The sequence below is a fragment of the Trachinotus anak genome, unplaced genomic scaffold (assembly GCF_046630095.1).
Source record: "Trachinotus anak isolate AG129_WGS33_773 ecotype Australia unplaced genomic scaffold, CSIRO_AGI_Tana_v1 ptg000032l, whole genome shotgun sequence".
Taxonomy (NCBI): domain Eukaryota; kingdom Metazoa; phylum Chordata; class Actinopteri; order Carangiformes; family Carangidae; genus Trachinotus; species Trachinotus anak.
In genome coordinates, this window is record NW_027273883.1 from 16,837,269 (window position 1) to 16,860,276 (window position 23,008).

At 39.7% G+C, this 23,008-nt stretch overlaps 1 protein-coding gene across 2 annotated transcripts in view; it reads left to right on the forward strand.

The window, feature by feature from the left end:
- deptor (DEP domain containing MTOR-interacting protein) overlaps positions 1–20,439 on the forward strand; it is a 30,756-nt gene extending 10,317 nt beyond the window's left edge. The window contains exons 5-10 of one of the 2 annotated variants that reach the window (XM_071468771.1): positions 3,537–3,715; positions 9,016–9,198; positions 10,672–10,809; positions 12,924–12,994; positions 13,481–13,585; positions 18,911–20,439. In XM_071468771.1, coding sequence (XP_071324872.1) covers positions 3,537–3,715; positions 9,016–9,198; positions 10,672–10,809; positions 12,924–12,994; positions 13,481–13,585; positions 18,911–19,033 — 799 coding nt within the window. In that variant the 3' untranslated portion in view covers positions 19,034–20,439. The remainder of the gene's footprint in view (positions 1–3,536; positions 3,716–9,015; positions 9,199–10,671; positions 10,810–12,923; positions 12,995–13,480; positions 13,586–18,910) is intronic. The other variant, XM_071468772.1, reaches the window with a different exon arrangement.
- The last annotated feature ends 2,569 nt before the right edge of the window (positions 20,440–23,008 follow it).

The window sequence follows — 23,008 nt, forward strand, 5'->3', positions numbered from 1 at the left end:
TTAGGTTCTATATTAAATGATTAAAGGTAAAACCTAAAAAAAAAAAAAAAATCAAAACTGTATAATTTCAGATGTTTTTGTTTTTAAAAGTTGGTGGGTCGTTAGAGTGCCACGTTTATGCCAGACCACGTCTGAGAGCAGGGAAAAACCTGTCTGTCTCAGTGGACAGACAGCGCTGAGGCTGAGTTATGCTGACTGAACAACTACACTGAATGTATATCCAGGTCATGGCAGCTCGCTGTGTCCCACTTGAGGTTAGCGTGATCCATTTACGTATACAGTCTCCCAACATGCACTACCCACTGTACTACTCATGTAATACTCAAGAGGCTATTATTCAAAGCACTGCGTTTAACTTTGAATACAGTCAATCCCTTTGAACTAACATAACATGATCTGTTGATTTAACATGTTTAAATGGATTAGATGGCATTATGTACGCAGCAGGTCTTACGGAACATTATGCTCAGTTCTTTCAACATTTGTATTATGTCGTCGGCTGCCAATGTGGGTCATAGCAGTTGTCCTACTAAATTTCCTAATCCATCATAATTTGACATCTGAACAAGACTAGTGTTCAGCAGTTTGTTGACTTTATGTGACTGAGGAACACGCCCAGTCCTGGGTGTGCACCTCAGACCATTTTTCATAAATACTTTACGTTTAATCTGGTGGTCTATGTTTTACTCAACTCGGGGCTGAAGTTTGAAGAATACAGTGTCACATTGGGATCAAGTTTAATTCTTCTCTTGATATGTGGGCCTGCAGCTTCCTCTGGATCATCAGTCATAGATTAAATGATCCGCAGTGAGAGGACAGTTCTGGCAGAAAGGACTCAAAAGAAGCCAAGGCTTTTTGCACAGAGGAGGCTTTTTAGAGGCTGCACCTGATTTAGGTTTCATTTAGTTTAATTTCACATATTAGGATCCTTTTTTAGCTTAATCAAAGCAGAAGCTGTTCTTCCTGGGCACTAATGGTTTGGCCACTAATGTCCTGCTTCCCATAAGATGTTAAATGTTCTCCCAATAGACAGAGTAATGGCTTGTCCATGCCAGAACAACCTCCCCAGCTCCATACACAGCCACAATCAGTTAATGATATACACAGTTTGAATTACCTATGTACACAGGACTGGTTATCTTTATCTGATTATGGATTATAGAAACAATGTTGACTATTGGTTTCAAACTATTTGAAACAGGAAATAAACAGTCATCTCCTGTGTGTGTTCTGATTTTACTTCTTCTTATACTACATCACGTGACTTTCTCCTTTGCTCCTTCTTGCTGAGAGTTAGACAAGAAGATTGATGTCTGTACAGTAAACATGAAGATAGAATCAGCAGCCAGTTATCTTAGTTCAGCATTTAGGCTGGAGAAGGTGAAACAGGTCGCCTAGCTCTGCCCAAAGGTAACAAAGGTAACCAAATTTGCACCTCCTAAACTCACAAATGAACACATTATATCTTATTTGTTTGACCTGAACAAAAACCAAGTGTAACGATTACAATTTGCCATTTTGTTTCATTAGATTATTCAGATTATTTCAGATTATTTCTTGGCCAGGACCACTTGCCAGGCAACCAGGGGACACTCAAAGATGTCAGTGGTCCCTGCAGATGTGATTGGTAAATTTTGTTACCTCTGGACAGAGCCGGCCTAGCTGCTTCCCCCTGCTTCATGTCTTCATGCTAAAATTGGCTAATCATCTCCTGCCTGTAGCTTTGTATTTAGCATACAGTCACGAGAGTCCTTTCTCACTTCTCATTTAACTCTCGTGTATTTCCCAAACAGCAAGTTCCCAACTATGACTGCGATCTGTTACCCATCAGCCTTTTCACTGGAGAATCGTATTTATCTCGACTGACTTGACTGATCTGTTACAGACATCTGGGATTCAAATGAATAAACTTTTAAAGATGATCTGTTTTCTCACAGACAGGCAGACAGTACTCCTTGTTCTGTCTTGTTTGGACTGGTGTAATTAGGTTGATGGTTGTTTCTGAGGCAGGAGTCTAAATCCCACGGCTGTGGGATGTTGTCTGTTGGTGCAAATATTCAGTGTCTTTGTCTGCTAACTTTTAGTTTCTCATAATTTCAGTTCATTAAATTTTCTATGCTGTCCCACAAATTTACAAGCTGCCAAAACATCTGAAAATTGTATGTGTCTAGCTTTGTTACACTGTTAGGTGTGTTTAGTGAATGATTGATAGCCATTAAAACAAAATGTGGGAATATAATTTGTGCCAACAAAAAAAACCAAAAAACCCTGCCAACAAAGATGTGGAAAGCCGTGTTTCTAGCACGTGTTTGGACATGTGCGGTTGTGCCACAGAATGCATAGTGTTTCTTATGAGCACTGCAGGGCTGTGTTTGTATTGTTTGAAAGTTCAGGTGACAGTGTTTGGGTGTGAGTGCCGGGTGTGAATGTGTTTTTAGCACAGGGAGAGAGTCAGCAATTTTGTTCTGTGCATGTGTGTACTTGTCTGTTTTTGTTTGTTTGAGAGTGTGTGTGTGTGTGTGTGTGTGTGTGTGTGTGTGTGTGTGTGTGTGTGTGTGTGTCATCTGGTGCCATCCAGAAGAGATCACACCACTTATTTAATGTAATCCTTTGATATTGGCTATTCAGAATCACACAGATCAATGAATAAAACGATGAAACACAAGCACATGTGAGATATTTTTTTCTTGCTAGTTACCAGACGCAATGTGGAATCGTATTCACTACTGTGAGAGAGATCGTTGTTTGAATTTTTACATCTAACTGAGCTGAATCCACAAAGTCAAACCTCCATTTATTGCCAGTGAAGCAGATCCAGAGGGTTTCTCTCATTGTAATTACCTTGTCATCATGCCGGTCTGAGCTGTAGTTTTGGTGCATTAGGTTCTAGGTATACCATTAATTTAGTTTCACTCTCAGTGCTTCCACTTATGTGGCTGAAATGTTAATCCAGACAGAGGAACAGTGCAGTATTTGTGTATTTTGACTGTGCACATTACAGAGTGGAGAGCTGCTGGTTTTGCAGACATTCCCTGTTGGAAATTCCCACTAAAGAAAGTTTACATTCCGAAATAACACCATTGTATAAAATACAGAGAACAACACTGGGCAAATTAACGGTACTATGACGTTATGTTACTGTATAGTTATTAGTTAGTATTTCCGTGAGCTCAATTTTTTTTTCCGTCAGGCAAGTATAACACCACTACAGTACTTGAGCCATACCAGCACTTACAATGGAGACATTAGCCAGAGCTGCAAAATCATGCTCTTGAACATTCGCATTACTTTCTTGATGAACAAGAAAACAATACTCCACTAACTATGCTAAATTTATCCAAAATCAAAGGCTAAATTGATTTCGATTGCTGAATTTATCTGTAGTTGCTATAAAATAATCTCTAACTTTCCCCCAGAATCGTTGGAGTGGGCCACTGACTTTTAAGCTTTGTGTTTGGATTAGATTGCTTTTTTTAATGCAGTGTTGTAAAGACATGTACAATTAAAGTGACAGAAGTTCCCCTTTCTCTCCACAGGCTGATGAACACAGAGAACAACCTCTTACAGACTAGGGAGGAGGAGGGTGGGACATTTGAGCGGACGCTGGTGGCCTCCGAGTTCATTGACTGGTTGCTACAGGAGGGGGAGATGGCAACCAGGGATGAGGCGGAGCAGCTGGGACGGAGGCTTCTTGAACATGGCATCATTCAGCACGGTGAGGGAAGATGGGGCAGCTGTTCATACTGTCTGCAGCCTGGCCACTGAAATTTTTCTTTACTGTGTCTTAACATTTTAACTGCCCACGGTATCAAGCAACACCAGAATCACTGACTTTGTATGTACACTCAAATATTTCAAATTGTTAATACCTTTCGCTGTGTCTGCTTAAACCAGCTTCAGGGCCATAAAATCTGACTGGAGGTCATGATATTGACAGATTGATGATCTGTCAATGACCCTTAGTGACAGTAAAGCTAATAGTCCCTGTAAGTAGTCCCATCTATAGGATCCTGTCACAGAGCTCAACTCAACTGATTCTGACGATCCTCTGTAAACTGTGGACCTAGCTGCTTATAGAGCCTCAGCTTTGCTCTTTTAGGTCATGCAATCTGATAAATGTTGTTGACTTATGGTATGATTACAGTCCTATCTGCTTACTGAAACACACCCTCGTGACTGATTAAAAAAGCCCTTGTCAAAGTCAGGTAGTGTTCAGTGCAGAAGTTTTCAATAAGGAGGGGACCCAGCTGACCATTTGTCATAGATATGAGTAGATAGACGTAACCTGGATTCCAGTTACACGTTTCTGTTTAATAATACCTCTAGTCCTCACACCTAAAAAATGGGTTAACATAGTCTCCAATGGGAACCTGGAAAAAGCACAGCACCCTCTCCTGCAACTCATTACAGCTCATGAACTAACCCACATTATATCTCACACTGGCTGGGATTGTATTTTTCCACCAGTCTTGATTTCCTGTGTCTCTGACTTGTGTCAGAACTACATTTGCAAATGAGTAGAGTGTCACAGAGGAAGAAACATGAGGAAAATGTGACCTGAATGTCACAGGCTCCAAAAGGTCAACAAGTTCTACTGGCCTTAGGGCTGGGAACGAGGGCTATCCTGTTATCTGTGAATATGTGATACATGGACTCTTGTTTTACATGAGTGGCTCAGCTTATAGTCTTAGCACAGGTGGAAAATGAAGTCAGACGTCAAGTAGCCTCTTTGTGAAAATACTCCATTACAAGTAAAAGTCCTATATTCAGAATGTTAACTTATGTAAAAGTGCAGGATCAATATTAAAGGTAAAGGTATACATTCTGTCAATGTTATTATATATTATTTATCACTGGATTAGCATGAATGCAATGCCCAACCTGTGAGCAGTATTTAAATATTTTGATATTGTACTGTGGCTGGTAAGGAACTGTAATCTGTTAAATATTGTATTTAATTATATTTATTTATTTTCACAAGCTGATCTCATGTTTTGATATTACAATGCACAATGTAAAAATACTTTTTACACTCAAAGACACTTTGAGATGTGGACAGGAGGAGAAAACCTACAACAGCAACTTGATTAAAAAGGAGGAACAACCGAAATTTCATTGATTTGTTACTCTTTTTTAAATTTTTCCACAAAGTAAATCCTGAAAGCAAATCTGTGCCAGAAATCAGAAAACAGGTAGTCAGGTATCACATTTTATTTTCTGCATTTACTGCACATTTCCCTCATAGTTTAATGGGAAGTTTGAGAGGAACTGAAAAGCAAAGTGCGCCTCTCGTTTATTTTAAGAGCATTAGAGCTTCTGCTTCTTGTGCAGTGTAATCACACATGTTAATGTCTCAGGTGTGAGTCTGTGTCTGCAGCCCCTTGTTAAACCAGTCCAGTTGAAGGCATAATGAGCAGCAGCTGTTTGACTGCTCTGGTTCTCTGCGGGACAGGGCAGACAGTTGTTGCTGCTGTGATTTCTAAGCTGTTTGTTAAAGCTTCAACACTGTTGATGTGTGCGTTTGTCGATATTCTCCGGAGTTATGTGATCATGACAGTTTTTACATTTCACATTTAGTTTAACAATGGACCGGGATCCTGAATGAGCTTCTGTTGGGTCACCACATGACATTAAATTTAATTTGATGCTGATGACTGTGGTTCACATCCGTGTCTGATTGAATAGGACTGTGTATTACTTAAGTCACATGGCCTTAGTGCTGGAGGTTGTTTTTTTTTTTTTCATTCAAAAATAAGTTGGGGCATTGAAAATGTACAGTGTAACACAGCTGGGGGCTGGCATGCTGAATCATTCTGGTGTGGATTACATACTTTATATGGCCACAAAGGAACAATACATCATAAAATTACCACTGCTGCTCTTGATGGTTGCCAGAAACTTTCATTGAAATAGTTTCAAACAGAGAGCAAATGATTCCCCTCAGAAGAAAGAGAATAAGAAAACATAAAGAGACAGTTTATCATGTGATGAAGAGCAGAGAGAAAGTAATAGTAAAAGTAAGTTGTTTTTAATACATTTCTTTTTTTTTTTTTTTTTTTTGCTCCTGCTTGTCCTCCTCTACCTGATCATCCCTTGTCACACAGTAGGCCCATCTGCTCTCTCTCACTTCCTCTCTCAAGAGCTGTAATAGAGCTGAGCATCTCCAGGGTACTAGGAATGTTGTGTTCTTCAACAGACACACACTCACACACACACTGCAGCCCTGTGTGTTGTCACTTCACTTAGTTAATGTAATGCAGAGCCCGATCTGCTTCCTGCTGGCCCCCACAGAGGCTTCATAGTGTCGTCCTCCCTCTCGAAATGACTGCACCAGTGTTATACAGATGACATATGGACCTTTCACTGTATATATTGAGATTCACTCTTTTACGACATCAGGGAAGATGATGAAAAAATAATTTTGTTTTATACGAAGCGTTTACAGGCCTTCAGCACATTGTAAAGAGAGCAGAGAATGAGATAACTAGCTTGTCTACATTCCTGCTCTCTGCTCTGCTGAGCAGCGGTCACACATTCATACATGTAATGTATAGGGGGCAGGTCTGGATGGATCCACATTGTGCTTGGTTAGAGTGTTTACCGTGGGACAGCATGGCAGTTGTTTTTCTGCACCATGCATCTGAATCCCACACAAAGAGACAGCCGTAAAACAGCCCGAACACTGCAGATAATATGTATAAGCAAATTAAGAATATAAATCTCTTAAGCGGCCGCAGTAGGTTGCTGTATCGCTCTGCCAAAGGCAATGGGCCAACAGCAGGCTGAGTAAGGCTTTATAAATCTTAAACTGAGACTGCTTGTGCTGCAAGATCTTCCTAAATCAAATGAACAAAAGAAATAGCATTTCAGTTGTACAGTTGTTTAGTCAGTTTATTAGTGTGGGGATGATAAAACATGCCTTTTCAACCTTAGTGAAAGGACTTTGTGAGGCTGACAGTAGCCATGTACCCATACATGAACTGACCAAAAGGCCAGTGTGTGTCTTATTTTGCTGTTGGCTGATAAGTTAAATGGTAACTAAGTGACCATGGACTAAATTAACATCATGAACGATAAATAAACATTTTGGCATAATTATTGGCCAGCTGCAGACTGGCCACTGACATTTACCATGGTGTGTTTTTATAACTTTTTTCCTATCTTGTGAAATGACAGTCAAATAAATGGTCCAGTAGTTAGACTAAAGCCCCAGTTGATTCATTTCTACCATAGTGGAAGAATACTTTAAAAGATTACCAACACAATACGTGATTTTAATTGGGAAAGAATGTATATTTCTAATATGTTTAAAGTGAGACTTTGCAACATTTGAAAAAAGAAATGAACATCTCTTCTCAAAAATGGAAATTTAAAGTCATAAGCTATAAAACGCACCGTTGCTTGCTCACTCAGGAGTTTTCTTGGTCTGGTAGGACCTGTATGGTGGATTTGTTTTTTCTTTTACAGGTCTGTTACTAGCACATGTATTAGCACATAGAAAGAAAAGTACATAAATAAATAAGTATCTGTTACAGGACAACATCTACCTAAAGGTCGCTAACAGTTGCTAACATTATGTTAATGTTATATTTAACCGTTTATCTGTAAAAGGAATGTGTTCAAAATGTCTTTAAAAAGTTGCATAGTCTAGCTTTATATCTTAATTCATGCTTACTAGTGCAACATAACAACACTTTTCCAGAAATGATGAGCGGTAGGAAGTAATGGTGTTTTTTTTTTAAATAACTTAATTGAAGCTTCAGAATTAACATGTCATGGCCATGGTTGGTGTTCAGGTCTGCAAATACTAGTGAAGGAGGTTGGATTGGTGCTGTAGAGGCCAAACTGAGGTCGAGAGACAATAAAGAGCACCACACAGGACGGGCTGTTTTATTTTGGGGGGGAAGTGTGTTGATATAAATTTGATTAGTTCCACTGCATGAATGGGTTTAATTATTCATTTAGAGCAAAGCCTCTCATGAAAATTATCCAGTTTGAATACAGTTTAAAGGAAATGTAGTCTAACCCCTTAAACCTCATAATGAGACAGGGAATGTGGTTTCTAAACAGATGTCTGGTGTATGTGGCTTTTTAGTTGATTGGCTTGCTTGTGTTTTGTGTGTAAATTGTGATGAGAATTGCAAAGTTATTTTTAATCTAACCCATGAAACCATCAGCAAAGTAGATAAAAATGGGAAAATAACAGACTTAATGCTGCAAGAGGCAAGAAAAAAGAGGTTAACAAAAAACTAAAAAGGTACAACAGATAAAAAAACAAGCCTATAAGAAACTGTTTCATTGATGACGGATTTAGCAGATTTAGGCTGTATATCTCACCCTGTGTCTGGGAACATTTTAATCATTCAGGTTTCCAGTCTGTACTGTATTTTCCTTTCTCTGAATTCAGGGAATACTTTCACAGTTTTAAAAAACTTATATATTTGTTCAAACCTTCACAAGCTTATTGATTTAAATAAAATTGTGCTCGGGCAACTCTTCAGTTCAGCTGGTCTTATCTGTTCAGCTGAGATGGCTGAGGTCAGTGCTCTATCAGTTTATGTTTGCTCAGCACAGGTGATCTCAGCTCAGTGGAAAGTTTTTTTATTGCTGCTCATTTGAGTTCATCTGGCCTGTTGGGGGGCTGGTGGGGGGGGTGGGGGGGGGTACACATTCACTTACTGTAGTAATTAAAATAATTTGACTTAGGTGCAAGTGACTGACTCAAAACAAATACATTTCAACACAGGAAGACTGTTGTCTGCTGATGTTTTAGTGATGGAAACGGTGATGCATTTTCTTGTGCTTTTCATCTCTGTACCTTTTGCATACTTACTGAGAGGGGAGATACCGAGAGCAGACCGTCTTTAGCTCATTCAGGCCTGCAGCCAAGATTTTGTTTTTTGATCTGACATCAGTGAACATCCATGACTCCATACGGTGACATTTCTACCTTTTCTTTTCTCTGACTTAACAAAACTTATTTACTCTCCCTATGTCCATCTTTTTCATTACTAGTTGCCAACAAGCATCATTTTGTTGACGGGCCCCTCCTCTACCAGTTCAGGATGAACTTCCGGCGACGACGGCGACTGATCGAACTTCTTCACGAGCGCGGCCGAAGCATCCCTGAGAGCCACGACAGCCCCTTCTGTCTCCGCAAGCAGAACTCAGATGGAGGCAACACCAGCTTCCTCTCAGGTAGATACTGTACCACACACACACACACACACACACACACACTAACTGCATGTACAGTCATTGCATACAATACCATATCATACTGTATTATACCAAACCATGGAAGAGTCGGTATGTATTCTGTTCTCAGAGAAGCCGAGGTCATCTGTCCTTCTACTGACACCTGACAGAAAACGTCAGAGCTGAAACATGTACTGGATTAGTTTATCAACAGGAAAATTATTTGCACCTATTTTGATAGCTGATTAATTGTTTCAAACAAAAACACCAAACAGTCTCTGGCTCCAGCTCCTCACATGAGGGGATTTGCTGCTTTCTTTTTGTCATATATTGTTGTAGATTAAATATATTTGGGTTTTAAACTGTTGATCAGACAAAACTACATTTGTAGATGTTACCTTGGGCTCTAGGAAGTTGTGATGGGTATTTTTTTCACTTCTTTTTGGCATTTCAGAGAAGACTTTCAATGTGGGGATACTGTATGTTCATGTGTTCGTTCAAGCAGTTTTCGTTTGTTCTCATTATATAATTTAAATACTTCCCTTGGTTTTTAGACTCTGGTTGGTTCGAGGCAAAACCACAGTGACATGTTTAGCCCTTATTTTTCCTTATCGTCTTTGGACTCACGTACGCACAGTCACGATAACTGGTGTCCTTGGTGGTATCTGCTGTTTGTGTTGCTAGGCAGAGAACTTGTTGAAAAGTTCTGGGTTTTGTTGGCTGATCATATGGTCCAGTTGACTTGGCCTCTGGAAAAATAAGTAGTAAAGTTGTTGAGTTTTGCATCTTAAGCTCAACTGGGTGATTTTATTTTGGTTTATTCAGCTTAGGTCATATGTCTACACCGCAGAAATGTGTCAGTGTGGCGGTCTGACGCAGTGAATATTCCCCTGCTTTTCTCTTTTGAATATGACAAAGTCCACAAACGTATTTACATCGTTGTAAAATGGTTGGACAGGGGCTGCCTCCACTGTGATTAGCTCTAAAATTCACAATGCAGAATCTACTTCTCCACCTTCTGCAAACTTCCACAAACTTATATATAATACTTGATACGCTACTGCAGGAGACATGTTTTGTTCTCTTTAATGACTTGTAAACATCACATGTTTAAAAGTGGTTCCCATGGGAAATATACACCACTCACAAAAATGTCATGAAGTGCCTGTAATTAGCAAACAATGGTACAGAGAGACAGAAAGGGAAAGAGAGAGGTCCCAGGGGAACATCTTTGACCTAATGAAGTGGGTAAGTAGAAGTGACTGGGAAAGAGGGTTACCATGACAAATTTTGAATTTCTGAGCAATTAAGAAAAGTTTAACCAGCTCTTTAAAAAAGTGAGTTTTTTCTAACTGAAAGGATTGCACAAGGCATTTTGATCAGAATGAACTCTCTGTGCTTTTTTCTTATAGTTCTCTCTGCTGTTTATGTTTTAGTTCAACATCTCTCTCTCTCTGTCTCTCTCTTTCTCAGTGAGTCCAACTAAAGAGATAAAGGTGGCGGTCGGAGTTCGTCGGAGCAGCATGAGCAGCAGCTGTGGCAGCAGCGGTTATTACAGCAGCAGTCCGACGCTCAGCAGCAGCCCGCCTGTCCTCTGCAACCCCAAATCTGGTACAATGACATGGACACGCACATAATTGTACATAGAGTCTAGTTTGTGAAGAGCCCAGAAGCTCTGGAGGTGTGAGAAGTTATTTCATTTTGCTTTCAGGTGCCCTTTATGTGTCAGGTTGTATAAAAAAAGTTTTTAATTATTCATGTTTTATAAAAATGACAACTTTTCCAAGTTGTGTTCCTGCCCTTTACCCAGTGCATGCACATCAGCTCCAGCCACCTCCTTACTCTGAACCTGGATAAATGGGTATAGAAATGGAGGTGAAGTGGTGATGTTATTTGTACATACTGACAGATTACTGGCTCCTGGGAGAAACCTAGTGATGGTGATGTATTGATTATTCATTGAATAAGTTCTTGTAAGACACTAATTCCTATTTTGGCTTTGTATTATACATTTTTGAAGATTACAGGTAACATTTATTAAAGATTTCAACCTTAACAGTAGTTTCTCATAAGTATAGAAGACTCACAACATGTCATACAAAAAATGACTCAACTGGCCTCCTGCCATACACTGATCACAAACTGTAAATTGGCTTCACTTTATTTTATTTAGTGAACTTTAGTGAAAGAAATGTTGAGGAGAGGCTAAATGACCTCATGCCAACTACAGAGGTAGACAGATATGTGGTGCACACAGGAAGTGATAATCATTCATTCATATAATGAGGAGATGTGATTGGAGATTTAAATGAAGAAGTGTGTGTGTGTGTATTTATTTCTGTTTTTTATGTCGTCACTACCGTGACAGATTTCCTTTGATGTGTCTAATCTAAGCAGAGTCCTTGACAGGAGTCTCTTTGTACCAGCAGAGCCCCCCTCAACATGGGCACTCACACACACCATACACAATGAACAGGAAGAGGAAGACACACACACACACACACACACACACACACTCTCTCTCTCTCTCTCTCTCTCCTCTCTCTCTCTCTCTCTCTCTCTCTCTCTCTCTCTCTCTCTCTCTCTCTCTCTCTCTCTCTGGGGGTATTTCCCCTCTGCCTTACATTAACCTTAGTAATTGTGTTTATCCCATGACAGGAAGGGACCAAAAATATCAAACACTCACAGCACATGGCACTTTGCTATGGTAGTGTAGTTTCCAAGTAAATGAGGAGATTTGTGTCTGGTGTGACGGATGAGGTATTGGTATGAGGTTGTATCTCTCATCAGATCAGGATTTCCGTATAAAGATTCTGAAAATGTCCAGGTTAAGAGAATAAAAGGTCTCTCTCATATCGCTTCTTCTTTCTTATCAGATTAGAATGAAGTACTACTCAGTCCACAAGTGATTTGTCGTGCACCCACAGACACACACACACACAACAGGCTTTATAAGGGATGTGTCTTCAGGGTTGTGTGGAAGAAGCACTTTTTGCACACAAGGTTTATTTTACATTCAACAGTTATTTGCACACATTATCCTTAATCCACATCATTCCTCAATCACTAACTAACTGGCTCGTGCACAAGTCTGTTTTCCACTCCTACATTAAGCCATACATGGACATGCTGTAGGCATGCTCTCAGTCTCCCTAAAAACTGTACTTTAGCTCCTACAGTTTACTGTCATTCATTAATTCATCACACTTTTACCTGTAAACCATAATGAGCAGTGACATCTCACTCACCAAACCTCAGAAAGTTAATCACTAATGACTTTGTTAATAAATATCCTCACTTAAAAAGATTATTAAAAGAATAGCTAAAGAATTTGAGCTGTGAATTAAACATTAGTAATTGACATAGAAAGATGTGTAGATTCATGCACACACAGTGAAATTGTGTGAAAACATAAATTGCTAGAGCAGATAGTCTAGATTACATTCCTCTCCTGTGGACATGTTGAAGGGGGTAATGGTGAGGGGAAGTTGGAGGAGGGGAAGAGCAGCTCTACTGTGTCAGGAAGCAGCAAGCCTCCAAGCCCTGTTAGCATGTGCAGCCTCTACACACACATACACACGTTTTAACCAACAGTAGTGTGTCTTTTGTGCCTTTTTGGAGATGTGCCTGCTGTAACCATGTGTATGTTTGCCTATATATATGGTCATGTCTGATTGTCATGATGGTAAATAGCATTTTGTGTTGAGCGTGTCTTCTTTTTTTAGTTCTAAAGAGGCAAGTGAGTCCAGAGGAGCTGCAGACACCAGGAGGACCTTTTATAAAGAAGACATTCACTGTAGGACACACACACACACACACACACACACACACACACACACACAAGAAAGACTGCTTCAGCATGGATCCACACACACTCACAATCACACAGGAAGGACACACAAGTCATGTGTATATGCATAATGCTCAGACACACACATTCACAGACTAATGCTCACCTATTACACGCTGCTCTTTTTCTGCCATGAGTGTGTTTGTCATATGGGGCCAGAAGAGCACCACACCTCAGAAAATACATCATTTAAAGCCGACAGCAGACATGAATATTGCATGCATACAGTCAGATATGGACATGATTGCACAACATGGATGCTCACTCTTGACTTTTTGGGAACAGTATGTGATTAAAATAAGAACAAGGGTCCACTAGATACAGGTTACTAGCCACAACCAGGTACATTTCTTTTGCTCATGGTACTATGTGCATTAAAAACAGTAGTATCTCATATCAACTATCATTTCAAGTATTCTTTTTGTTCCTCAGATCGTAGGCGATGCTGTGGGCTGGGGCTTTGTGGTCCGAGGCAGCAAACCCTGTCACATCCAGGCAGTGGACCCCGGTGGACCTGCAGCTGCTGCTGGCATGAAGGTAAGATGTATGTCCCGAATGCACTGTGAATATCAGTGGGCTTCCTCCATCAGTTCACCCATGAGATAAAGGGATGAACCAAAGAAAGGAGGGTAGATGTCATCGCTTGTAGCGTAGCTGATCTGAAGCTTGAAGGTTAAATGAAGGGATGTAAGAATGTGAATGACACAGACTAAAGAAGCAGAGCAAAGGAGTAATCCAAGCGTTTGGTTGAAAGTGTGAATGTATCGTCTGTGAGATGTGTGCAGGAAAGATAGTAAATGGGATGAGAAGTTTGTCATTTTGTAATGAGCTTGTTTAGTACGTGCATGATCTTTCAATCAGAATCTGGTTCATTGCCAAGTAGGTTTTCCAACATACAAGGCATTTGCAACCTGAAGTCTTCTTCTTCTTCTTCTTCTTCTTCTACATTTCAAAAACGTTTCCAAGGCAAATTATAATTAAAATTTTAACAACAAAACAACAGGAGGTATTGTAGTTTTTGTTTCAGAATGAGTGTAAGCTGTTGAGGCTACTGGAGAAATGTGTTCCTTTGTCCTCTGTGATTTTATGACTTGCTTCATGGCTGTTGACCAACAATGCAACATGATGACTAAAGAAGGGATTGCTTGTTATTAAATTCTAAGAGATTAAAATCAAAACTTGATGGTTTGCCTTGGATGTTTAGGATCCAAGGCAAACATCAGGTTTCCTCTGTGCTCAGTGGCTAAGTTGCAAAGTAACATACGCTTTTCCCTTTTAAATATATAATGTTATATGTAAGTGCAGACTGTGAGAGAAATGTTGGACAGGTGTTAGACAGGATGCTTTCTGTGACTTCAGCCTGCATGAGGAGGGTGGACAGGCCAGGAGCAGAGAAAGACTGTAAGAGCAGGAAAAGTGTTGAGAGAGGAAGAAAGTCAGGAAGGAGGAAAATGGGGTAATGGTGGTTTTGCTGCCACAGCGGGCATGGAGGTATGTAAGGACAGTTGCAACAAGGAATCCTGGGAATGCAGAACATAGCGATTTTAACCACAACATGGAGAGAGAGGAGAGAGTGAGGAGCATTAGCCAGAGCGAGGACATGTGATTTGGAGGAGAAATTTGGAGAGAAAATATGGAGAGAGAAAATATGAAGTTATGAAACGCATAATGAACAATTGGCTGTGTTTTAGCTTAATTGATTAATAAACCTTTCTTAAGGTCCAGTGGACATTTTTTCTCAGGTGTTTGAAACGACTTTCAAAGTATCTAAAATGTCAGTCTTGAAGGAAACGCAAAGGTGACAATGACAGGTTTTTACATAAAAATACAGAAAACAGACAAACACTGCAAAGCTGCTGCTGTATTCTCCCCATAATGGCAGCAAAATGAAACTTTGATGACTGAAAGAAAGGATGCTATCTCGATGTGAGGTCAGAGAGAAGACACATGAGCTGAATGAGGAGGGAAGAATGTGGAGGATGAGGAAGGAGGCAGATGTAGAGGAGCTTAAGTCTTAACACTGAAAGAGGAAATGGTCAGAAATAATATCACTTCTGCTCTGCTTACTGTTAACCGTCATGTTTTGTTTTTTTTTTTTACCATGGAAACACGTTTCATGGTTCACCGTCGGTCATAAAAGTGTCCGCACTTGTAAAGTGTGTGTGTGTTTATGTCAGTTCTCTTCAACTGATTGTGTGACCTACATGCTCACTGAGGATATCGTGTGACAGTTTTACTCCAAACCTTGTCATTTTAACTTTATTGCGTGTTGTTTTTTTAAGATTAAGACGTAACATTACTTTTTATGTGCTGACTAAAGTTTACAACCGTAAAGCCTATAAAAAACAAGGCAAAACCAGAATATTATGGTAGAGATATCAGATTCTCACAGTATCATTACTGTAGATCACATTCTTAGCGTCACTAGATTATTTGTAAGGACTTTATTGCACTCTGTTCCTAGAACATTAGTCTCGTTCCACCTCACCTGAGTAGCTTTATTGATGTGTAATTAAGCAGTAACACAATCCAGTAGAGGAAATGCCATGTTGTAAGGTGCTGGCACTGCGGTCCAGGGAAAAGGCAAAAGGAGAAACTCACATCCATTGAACTCATCACCAGGCTCTTCTCTCCTCTCATCAAACACACATGCTGTCAAACAAGGCTTCTCCGTCCGTCTGTCTTTTTTTCCCACCACACTCAGACATACACATCAGCACTGTCCTGACCATAATGGATTTAAGCACTTATGTAACTGTGCAATACATCATCCTTAGAGCCACTTCTATTGCACTTTTATAAGGCAGCAGGTAGAGCAGGATGTGTGTTTGTCTCACTTTGTGTCCATTTGTGCATTCTGTACTGTGCTGCATGTTTGCACACCATTATGTCTGTGAACTGAACAACATGTTCTGTTACAGTATTTAGGCCACATAGATATAAACGTCATTGTCTTGACCTCCATTTAAATGATTTTGAACTTTTAATGGTTTGAGGATTTAAAGGTCAGATGAATCAGGAATCATTAATATGCAGGAGATTTAACTCTGTCTTTGAGTATATTGATTCTAAATAGTTATGGATTGATTACACACAATTATGACACTTGAGACGGCAAAATATATATATACCTACTAATTTGACTCTCTCTTAAAGAAATACTATCATATCTTGGAAAATAAGCATTGTCCTCATTGTGAAGTTGCCAGGCCCCCAGGTGATCAATGGTGTTTGATTTCTCACATAACTGCTGTCAATTGTTTATATAAAAAAAAAAAAAAAACCCAAAAAAACCTGTACACATTTGCTGTAGATAGCTCATGTAAATCCTAATAAATACGACCTTGTAACATTTCATACTGCCTGTTCTGCTTAGTCTCATAATGCAACACAGAAAATCCAAATGAGTAATTTTCTTCAAAAATATATTAATATGTGCTACTGTAACTCTAGTGGTGAAACGTCTGGCCTCAGATATAACCCATACAACCAGTTTTATGAATCAATTTTATTCTTAAATTCATTAAAAGACACAAAGTACAAAATGGCACATTGAAAACATACATTCCTGTCTCCACTGTGCCTGGTAAATGTTGCTCCTTTACTTTTGGATGGAGGCAGGGTAAGTGATTCCAATCTTTGTGCTAAGCAAATCTAAGCTAACCAAACTCTTGGCTGTTGCTTCATACTGAACAGACAGACCTTTAAACACCCAACCAAGCGGGGGGCCTTCCAGCGTGTGGTTCCCAGTCCACTCAGTGATCGTTTCTCTGGCTTTCTGATTCCTCAAGTGACATGAATTCAAACTTAGCCTTGGGTCGTCCATCACCAGTATTTTTCGTAAAGAATGATTCTACATTACCCACAGCTGTTATCACTGCATGCAAGTCAAATATCTCAGCATGGCCTCCTCACATGTGATGTTTATTCTCTCTCTACGTTCTCTCTTTACGCTGCACTCTTTCCTTTCTCTGTGTGAGAGCGATTTTAACCCTCTGAGTGCAAGGAGCCGTTCAGTCCAGCTGGGCCCCTGCCAAGACTAACAACCTCACAGCCTGAAAGGAGAGAAGCTTCAGTGGGAGAGAAAGAGGGGGAGGTGGTGGGAGGGAGTTAAAGAGGTTGAAAGAAAAGGTAGAATGGAGAGAGAGAGAGAGAGAGAGAGAGATAGAAATGAATAGAAGTAGAGAAAGAGAGAGCGTATCCAGAAGTGCATGGCAGACAGTACTTTGACTTATGTGAAGCAGTGGGACATAGGCTGCAGAGGTTTAGGTGTGATTACAGTGAGAGGCTGAAATTCCTCTGCAGCGCAGGATTAACAGCCTGGATTTTTTTTCCCTTCCCTCTATCACTCTTAATCTCTCTTTCCACTTATTCACTCTGCCTATTTTGATCTCTCCTTTCCTGAAACATTTAGGAGCACCAGAAAAATATATTTAGAAGCAATTGCTGTGAAAATAACCAAAAATAGTAACCTCTATTTGCGTGTTTTCACTACTCGCTTATCCGTGTGTAACATCAGTTGATGTAAGGAACAGGCATGGTTTGAATAGTGGCTCCCTGTGAGATGTTTCTATATGCGTGATGTTTTCTGCGTCTAAGGCACAGGAAACACATCTGTAAAAGTTTTTCTTCCATCATCGCTCAGCAGTCTACATCTGCATTTGATTTATAGCCAACATAAGAATCAGAATAACTTCATGCTCCTCTGACATCCATCATACTTTTTTTTTTTTTACATCTTGCAGAGTTTAGGGGGCCAGTGAAGTGGGAGTGTACTTGCATATGTGTGTGTGTCTGTAATAGCCTGCAGCAGCAGTAAGAACAGCAGCATTATGTTGCAAGAGAAGCAGCTAGCTTTTATCAGAGCTGCTGAGTTGGAGTGGTGGTTAAATAGCGATAAGGGAGGTGGGATCCAGGCGTGATGAGGGAGTGATTGGAGCGTGGCTGTCGTGTTGTACCTGGTGTAATTTAGCTGCACTTACCACTTCATGCCAGTTAACACTATCAGTGTTTACTGTTGGAGCTATGACTCTGTTGCAAGTCTCTTTGGCTCACTTCCGCTTTCTCTGTCAGGTTGAATTTGCTGGGGTTTATTAGCTGCACTGTGATTACAGATCTATGTTTTTAAAACAATCAAATGCTAACCTGAAGGCTTAGATGCTCCTTTGCAGCTGTAGCCAGTCTCTGCTAGCTGAACTGTGACGAATTAGTAGTTAGATTTAATCATGCGACCTCATTGATGAGAGACAACAAGCATCAATTGTGAAACAATCACACAGTCAGCATAAAAGAATAAAATAACACACTGTCAGACAGGGTTTCGCTACTGAAGTAATGATGAGGAAGTTTGACAGTAAAGAATATCTCCATAATCAAGTGTGGGCATAAAAAACGATGCAACAAAAGAGTTTTAAAGGAATAATCCACCAAACAGTTATCTTTCATCTATAAACTCCAACCATTAAACTTGGGCTTGAAGCGTGGTTTTGAAAGAGCAAACAGCTTTACAGTGGATTCCAATAACGACCCAGAGCCACAACTTAATCAACAGAAACATAAACATAATCCTCCTCCAGCACTGATCTGTATGTTCATTACATTCGAAACACAACAGTGACGAACGCATTACTTCCATGTCTCACCATCGCCCTCTTACATGTCTGAAACAAGGCAACGTTTGACTTTTAGAGCTTCCTTCAAGCCTACAGGCAATGAGTCTTTCATACTAAAAACATAGATTTTCTGTGGATTATCTGTGGATACTCTTCCCATCACCTCTACCCCATCTCACTTTTGACATTGTTGACAGCGTTATTGTAAAATCATCAAGCAACTCTCTCCTCTCTGTCCTTTCTTCTCCAGGTGTGTCAGTTTGTGGTGTCGGTGAACGGACTGAACGTCCTCTCTCATGACTACCGGACCGTCAGCAACCTGATCCTAACTGGACCCAGGACAATCGTCATGGAAGTGATGGAGGAGGTATAAGTTTGAGACGAGCTACGAGAGAAGACCTCGTAGAAGAGCAGTATAATCATTATGTGGGGACAAGAAGGTTTAATGCTTGACCTCAAAACCACACCAATGGAGAAACGTAGACAACTTGAAATGCAACTCACACTCTCGCTGTTCCAACGTTGTTTACACAAGGTGGATAACTGAGAAACTGTGTGTTGAAGAACGTGGGTATTCGAGTCAAGTAAATGATTCAACCTGTGGGTGAAACACACAGGTTGCTCCAGTTTTTTTATTTTTATTTTGAGGCGCATGCACTACAGGGGGAAAGTGCAAGTGCACCACTTCTACAGATGGTGATCGAGCTGCCTCACTGTGACTCTCAGTCTTAAGACTTTATGTTTGGAGTAGGAAAACCCAAATTCCCTGTTTTTGTTTGAGTTTTCAACTTGAACTGCATCATGAATCTGTTGCTGAACATGTCAAAGTCATTAGAACCTGCAGATGAGCAAATACAAACTGAAACTGTAACAGTAAGGAATAATATTTCATGTTGACTCATTCAGTGACCTCTCCCCCAGTTAGTTTCCAACCATGGACTGATTCTCCCGACAGCTCAACACTGCCCTCTGCTGGGAAGGACAGGCAGACAGAGAGGGAGCGCATCTATACAACATATATATAAATAACATGTCTTTGCTTTCAGGGTGTTTAATTGTTTTTTTTTTCTTGCCTGGGAACCACCATGTTGAGTACAGAAAAGACAGATTTCTACCCTTGTCAAGTGAAAACCCACTGGCAAATTCACAACTGAAGCGATGCCCAGGTAGATTTATACATAGCTGCTAGGAATTTGTTTGTGTACATAATAAAAGTGCAGTGATAAACTGCATATGACATTAACGGGCACAATGTGTATATATATAGAAAAGTTACTTGTACAAACATACAGAAGAAGCCCTGCTCTAGAAAAATTTAGTTTACAGGATAAAGCCTCATTAAGGTAGAGTAAGCAATGGTGGAGAACAATGCTGAAAGTTGAACTCCACAACAAAACAAATAAACCCCTCCTATCAGTGTTTCTTCAGAAGCTCTGCCCCCCCCACATTCTTGGTCACATTGCCAAAGCAATGACACAATGGTGGACTCCTGAGCCCCTTATATGGTGTGGAAGTGGATACTCTTTCTCATACCTGAAGCAAAACAAACCTTATAATTGCAAACATCAAACAAATGACATGCACACAAACACATCCAAGCATCCAAAATACAACAGAGTACAAACTAGTGAGAGCTAGTTGTTTAGTTTGTTTTCACAAAACTGCAGTGACGGAGGAGAGGACCATAGGTTTGTAGCTAAGCTAACAAGGAAGATGACGTTACCAGGCACAGCACTTTGAATTATGCATCAATCCAAATAAATCCAATCTGCTAGCAAACTTGTGTTTATAGGCCTTTTTCATTATTAAACCTTTCGCACATTGTATGGACAAATACCAAGACACTGAGTAAACAACGAGACAGCAAACTGTCGCTACAGTTGCTGCTGCAGAGAAGATGAGACAGTTTCCCAGAAAACCAGCTCCAGACAGCAGTACTCCTGACTCTCCCGCTACTGTGGCTAACATCACACCAACAGCATATCTTGGCAAATTAGAAAGTAAATTAGAAAGTGAGCTGAACATCTGTTTGTAATGTTACCAGACACACACATGTGACACTGGCACCTGCTTTCCTACTAACTAACAATACTGACCTATTGGCTCTGTGAAACATAGCAACTCTGAGGTCTCTCCACCATAGTCGGACCAGCCATAATGACTACAGGGACATATCTCTGTTGGCTGCCACAGCAGTGGGCAAGCTTCTCCTATTTGGCTGTTCCATGGCCGTTTCTCCCTGTTGACAAAGCAATCAACATGCCACCTCTGGTAAACATTTCTTCCATGCTTTCACCTTCGCTGCTGATATCTTGTCTACGGTCCCATTCAAAACTGCACACAGCCTTGCAGGGACAGAGGGGTAGACTGCTCCTCCTCCTCTCCCCGGTAATCCTTAAACAGGCACTATCCATTAGCATGTGCCAGATTTACTGTCCCCTTTCCCCCATCTCCCTTGTTGCTGATTGGCTGGAATAGTGTTGTGCGTTGCAGTCTGAGCCACTTTGTTTATTCCACATATACAGAGCCAGGACTGTGTAGGAACACCAGATGTTTTTCAGCACACACAGAACCGACAGCGAGTGGACTATGAGGAGATATTCACTGAATTTGACAAAAATTCAAATTGCTTACTCCACCTTTAATGTGCAAACTTAAACTGCTACAGCTCTGGGAACATCTTCTTGACTGTATAAAAGGATTAATTTCCCTTGAACTCTTGAATATCTTTCAGGTTTTTTATTTTTAAATGATGCCTGATATGCAGACCCTAAAATTTGATACAAGAAGTCATTATTTGTAAGAGCTTGTTTAAGAGAAAAAGAAAATAAATATAATATGTTATAATTACTATTCAGATGTTCTCAGCTCTGAAATACCTTTAGGAAATCTTTTGAAGAAGTGTAACATTTACTGACTAAAAAATAAATCAGTAGGCATGTTTGATACCAGTGGCAATGCCAAATAACCGGAGCCATGTTATGCCAGCCAGCTTTATTGGAAAACTTTAATGTAGAAGTAGTAAACAGTAGTAGATTCTACTGTCCTTTTAATATAATTATCATATCTACAGTATATGTTCTTTGATGTTTGAAGAATATTAAAGAGTAGAATGACTATATGAGCACTTGAACTATTAAACAGTTGTTTTAATTGACAAAAGCACTTAGATGACAAAAGCTTTCTTTTTTGGAATAACATGTAGATTTTGAATATTTAAATGTACATATATCTTGTGAATATACAATCTGACATCCCTAATTTGAAACTAATAAGAAATGACAAGCTCCTGCTTTCCCCCAAATCCTGTTCTCCCTCATTATTTGTATTAGATCACATGTCCAGTATGATCACTGAAACCAGAAAATTGTGCAGTAAAATCTAAACAGCATAGGAATGGTGATAAAGTTAATAAGGATAGTGCTGAGGTAATTGAAAATGTAAGCATAATGTATTTGTTTAAAATATGACATCTTTCTGATTTGTTTTTAGTGGCAACATACTGTATATCAGCCACGCATTCCAAATATTAGATAAATTCATATTGAAGGGTCATTTCCCTCAAGTCACCAAAAAACACATCTGCTCTCTCACTTCTATTGATATCCGGCCATGCAGATAGATGGAAAAAAATGTGGTGATCATTACCAGCAACCTTCATTTACAAAATAAGAGCAGTTTGTAAATAATTTTCATTGGCGTTTCTTTCTACTGAAGACATACTAATACCCCCTCAGAAACCTGTTGACAACGTAGTATATGGATTATCAGGTTCTGGAAAGATCTTGTTGTGCATTATTTAAATTCTGTGAGGACCACAGACAAAATTCAATTCACCTCAAATGACCTGGAGAAGCAGCAGAAAACCTGCACAAATTAACCCAAAACTATCTAGATACAAGTACAGCTAAATAAGAAACATTTTTTTCTTTTAGGAAATTGGTTGAAATGAACCTTAAAAGAAAATAGAGTGCAGATCTAGAGTTAACTGGAAGTTCACAGGAATAAAGCAGGCTTGAGGTTTAGATAAACTGATTTGTACATCATTTGCCTCCAACATAACATCTGCATTAACCATTATGTGCTTAGGCATACTAGTATGAAGAGATCATAGTTGAGATTATACAATAATAATAATAAAAAACAAAAGATCATGGATAAATGATGCTCATAGTGCTCATACAGTATGTGTCTGTGTGTTTTAGACAAAACAACACTGCCTGATTCACTGGATATGTACTTAGTTATTACTAAAAAAATAAGCACAAGTGCTGCAAACTGAATTTTTTGATTCACGGTGGGAACATATGTTCAGGAAGTTTTTATTGCCAACTGGTAGAATTTAATC